Source organism: Echinops telfairi, unplaced genomic scaffold (genome assembly GCF_000313985.2).
Source record: "Echinops telfairi isolate 266 unplaced genomic scaffold, ASM31398v2 ScPeMD7_7468;HRSCAF=8506_0, whole genome shotgun sequence".
Taxonomy (NCBI): Eukaryota; Metazoa; Chordata; class Mammalia; order Afrosoricida; family Tenrecidae; genus Echinops; species Echinops telfairi.
In genome coordinates this window covers 58,770,040-58,774,831 of record NW_022111369.1, presented here as the reverse complement: position 1 = coordinate 58,774,831, position 4,792 = coordinate 58,770,040, and the positions used below count along the sequence as shown (strand labels likewise).

At 34.2% G+C, this 4,792-nt stretch overlaps 1 protein-coding gene across 1 annotated transcript in view; it reads left to right on the top strand.

The window, feature by feature from the left end:
• Window positions 1-4,577, top strand: part of GNPDA2 (glucosamine-6-phosphate deaminase 2) — a 24,016-nt gene extending 19,439 nt beyond the window's left edge. The window contains 1 exon segment of the mRNA XM_030888510.2: window positions 2,985-4,577. Within this exon segment, the coding sequence (XP_030744370.1) occupies window positions 2,985-3,046 (62 nt within the window). The 3' untranslated portion in view covers window positions 3,047-4,577.
• Window positions 4,578-4,792: the final 215 nt, after the last annotated feature.

Here is a 4,792-nt window from a genome sequence, read left to right as displayed (position 1 = left end):
AGACTCTTCTTTTGCTTCTTCATTTAGGCTAGATTATTAATTTTCAAACCTTTCTAGGCCGTGTTCATATGTAAAATTACATATAATTGATATGGGGTGATTTCAGAGATTCCAAGTGGAAAATTTGATTATTAAATCTACTACAATTTAAACTTTTTTTAAATTTACGAGTCAGAAGAAAGTCAGTTTAATACTTAGTATTTGTTTTGCAAGTTCTAAATTTTTTTGTCTTTGGTTTTAAAAGAAAACTTCACTGTCTTCAGTTTGTATATTTTCAGACAGCATCATCCTCTTTAGGCTTTACCGAGAAACCAAGAACCAGGGCTGAATGAACTTAGATTGAGCTTAAAACCATAAAAAGTTATATAATAAAGGCAGTGACATTTAGAATTTGTAATATTTAAGTACATTTCTGGCAACATGTCAGGAATTCTTAAATTTTTACCAGTAATCTCTAAATTAATTTCTGTTAATAGAAAGCAGCAGTTAACAATTTTTTTATCAAACTCCAAATCTCACTTTTAATTTATTATAGTAAATTCTTACCTACAAAATAATACAACTTTCAAGATAATAACTGTAAACAGCTTATTTTGTATATAAAATATGACTGATGGATATTAAAAATGATCAAAAGTTGCATTTTCCATGTTAACATTACAATTTAAGAGTTAAATTAAGCTATGAAATCCAAAGGGTATTAGATAAAGAAGGGATTCATACTTATGATTGATGAAAACGTGAATGGTGCTAAATGGGTTGAGGGAAGATGGAGTAGCATTTAGAGTAGAGGGGACTGGCATAACCAACAGCATAAAGAAAGGCTGAACTCTGCATAAAGGCAGAAAAGGTTCTGCTGATAGAATGGAGAACAGCATTTGAATAAATGAGGCTAGGTTGTATTTAAAACACAAGGAAGTTAAAAGTTAACAGCAAAAAAAAAAAGAGCAAATAAGAAAAGGGCTCATGTCAGTTGCTGTTCACCATTTTTAGAGCTGGTGAAAATATCCTGTTCTCAGAAAAATGGACACGTGTACACAGGGTGCATGTACGCAAGTTTCTAACTTTTGTAGATTGGCGGATTACTTGAAGTTTTTTTCCTGGCTGTATATTATACTTGCACTTCTTAATTCCTGTCAGGTACATAGCTTTACAGATAGTGTTTAGTGTATTTCTTAAAAGCATGCCAAGGTTAATTCTTTTACCCTGTTTAATGTCGTGATTTTTACCCTTTTAATTAATGATGGTATTTCACATTTTTTAACCTGGAAAAGTGCAATATTTGAATGTAGGCCAAGGCTAAAATATTTATAAGCTAGTGTAATATAAAACTAGCTTCCATGAAGAACAAAAGAATGTTCTCTGACATATTGCCTGTGGATTAATTCTCCTCTGGCTTCCTTCAGAACCTTTGTACTGGAACATCAAAGAGCCATCTCTTCTCTATTAGGTTTTAAAATGATCTTTAGTAACCTTTATGCCAGCAAAAAGGTATGGGCATTAGGGGGTGTGGGAATGGGAGGTAGTTATTAGCCCTAAGAAAATATTAAGTATTTTTTTAAATTTATAAGAAATTCCAATAAGAAAATTACAAACCAGATACTATTGAGACTGAAAAGACTATTGTTGAGTAAGTTTCTTAATGTTCTGAATTGTAGAAATGAGAATATTTGAGCCTATAATTCCTGCATTTTTGCAGGAAATTGCTTAGAAACATGTAGCTGAGTATCACACATCTCAGGTGGCGATGGAACTAAAATCGAATGCTTTTATGTTTAAGATGTGTAGTTTATACACATCTTAGTACTTCCTTGGTCAGCTGTTACTGCAGGTTTTACTGTTTTCAATCTTTTCCCTTTACTCACTTCAACCTTTTGCCTCGTTACTCCTTCAGCTGCATAGCAGGACAGAACTGTTCGGCCCCAATCCTACTTTCAAACTTATGTATAGATCTTCACCCTCATCTCTCCATTCTTTTAAGGTGTCCCCATTCTACCCATATCCTTTCCCCTTTCTGTCCTATCCTAACCATTTTGAGCTATAGAATCTCTTTCCTGCCTTTTGCCCTCTTCCTTCTCTATTGCTGCCTATCAACATATGTTCTAGATTAATTAAAAACAAACTGTACCCAATCCCATTTCCGCTCTGGCTACCATCATCTCACTAACCTTCAGACTTCTTTTAATAAAGTGGATTGAGCTTTCAGTTCATGCCAATTACCATTGTGGACCCAGGACATAAAGGCAGTGAATAGAGCCCAGGACTTCAGTTTTTGGGTGGTAAAGGCATTATTACCACTTGGGGAAACACTGATTTAACTGATTAAATGTTCATTAATGCACCAAAAAGTAATCTTTCTAGCATATTCTCACGTTAAAACCTGAGAACTGAATAATATTTCCCAAGAAAGCTTTATTGAAGAGGGTAATGTATAAGCATAACAATTTAAGTGAAGTGGAATTTCTAAAAAAATTACTTAGTAGTTTTCTGTATTGTTTCAGTACACTTTCCTCAGTGTGGAATGTTTAAGGCTTGCAGCCTAACCCTATCACAGATGTCAAAATAATGGAAAACAATGTGCTAGAGGAAGAATAGGATAATATACGTAGAAATAAGACTGTCAGGAAAGCAGCAGTGCGCAGCTCCTTGGAACAGCCATGGGATCAAAATCTGCAGGCCCTTAGATGTAACTGTATGAAAGCCATGTCAATGTTGAAGATTGTCAGTATTAAGAAACTCTTGGAAGATAAAAACTTGCACCTGCTCCTACTTGTGGTTACACCCAAAGTACCTTATACATCCTAGAGCTACATGATATTTCATAATTACACATTGATCTTTGTGACTAGTCAAAACTGGTTATACTGAAACATTTGACTAATGCTTTCATCAAACGGGACCGGTGTACTTACTGTGTGTTATAAAGTCGTTAGTAAATGAGATGTAGTTAAAAATTAAAAATACTGTTTTTGTTTTTCTTTAAGGTTTAATGCATGTGCACAATAAACTTGTGGATCCACTATATAGTATGAAAGAAGGAAATTGAAGGAGATTGGAGCAAAATTCTGCTTGAGTGAACTTTATGAGTTAGGAAATTGTCAGCTATGCAATATGCTAGAACTTGGGAGAATTTGAAGATTGCTACTTTTAAAGTCTAATATATGTGAAGAATTCCATACTTAGAATGTGTTTGTTACTCTAGGGCTTTGCTAGAAGTAATTGGCTCACAATTTTATTAGCCTGGTTTTAAAAGCTGCAGAAATGAAGTGCCTGGCTGTTTAAAATGAGGAAAAATGACTTTTTTAAGGTAAAGATTTGCTCAAGTACCATTTGATGACTCCAATGGCATAATAGACATAGATCTTTAAAAATTCATTACACAAACGCACTCCATACCTTTAAGGTTACAAAACAACTATCATTGCAAACTGTTACTTCTGCAGTGCTTTATATTTTCTGTGCTCTACACAGCTTCTCTGCACAGTTGCCTTATCTTTCAGCCATAGCATCTGTCTGTGAAATCCTACTACATATCATTGGTAAAGGAAATTTGAAGAGATTTATTGTTAGGTGTTGTTGAGTTGGTTCCTTATCTGTGCAACAGAGGGACAGGTGCCATGGGCATAATTGTTTCTTTGAACCCACTGTTGCAACCTCTATCAATTCATTTCATGGGCGTCTTCCTCTTTTTTTTACTGATAGTCTACCTTTCTCCAGGGGATTGATTCCTTTTCAAAACACGTCTAAAGTACATGCGTCTAGGTCTTACTGCCCTTGCTTCTAAGGAACATTCTGGCTTGAAGAGATTACAGTGCCTAAAAGTACAGTTTATGTCTTTTCAGAGTATCTAGTGTGTTTTTATGCGCTTTCTGTAGCACTTTTAAAACGTGTTTTTTAATGTTTGTTTCATGTCCTTTATAATCACCTTGACAACTACGAACTTTATATCCATAGACATCCATGTTTTGGGTTTTTTTTTTTTTTTCCCAAAATAATTTCCTTTTCCTATAAATTTCAAAATTTAAGCTTTATTCCTTATTTATAAAAGTGCTTACACTTAATAATGTTACTGTGAACTATGTGATTGCTATTCCAATGTGTATTATTAAATTGATTAAAGTATATTCTTTTCTACCTTTATCTGAAATAAAAGCTTAAGATAAACAATTATAGTGAAATTTTATTTCCTAAAGTGAAATGTAAGAATGAATGTGTGAGAGATTTGGTGTTTAATAGTACTTATAAGCCTGCATTCACTTTGTTGTCATCATGTAATTAAGAAATTGAGCTGAAAAGACTGCCTGTAGTCTCTCAATCTCTCCTGAGAGAATACCACTTATTTCCTTTGTGTCTGGTGAAAAAAAGCAAGTTAAAATCATTGTTCATGAGAATAAATACCAGTGGCTACATTTATTTTTTATCTTAACTGTAATGCAATCTCTGTGTTCTTACACTTTTAACAAATGGAGTTCAAGAGCATGTGCTTGAAGCAAGACCTTTCATGATTTTGAGTTCTCTAAACCTCAGCAGTCACTTCATCTTAAAAAATCTAGACAGTAATTATTTTGAAAAGATACAACGCTCTCAGGTTAATTCTGACTCATAGTGACAGGTTAAAAACCAAAAATCTCAACCATCCATTGCCATCAAGTCCGTTCCAACTCACAGTGATCCTGGAGGGCAGGGTAGAACTGCCTGTGGTTTCCAAGATTGGAACTCTATGCAAAGGAGAAAGCCGCCACTTTCTTAGCATTTGGTGGTTTCAAACTGCTGACCTTGAGATTAGCAGTTC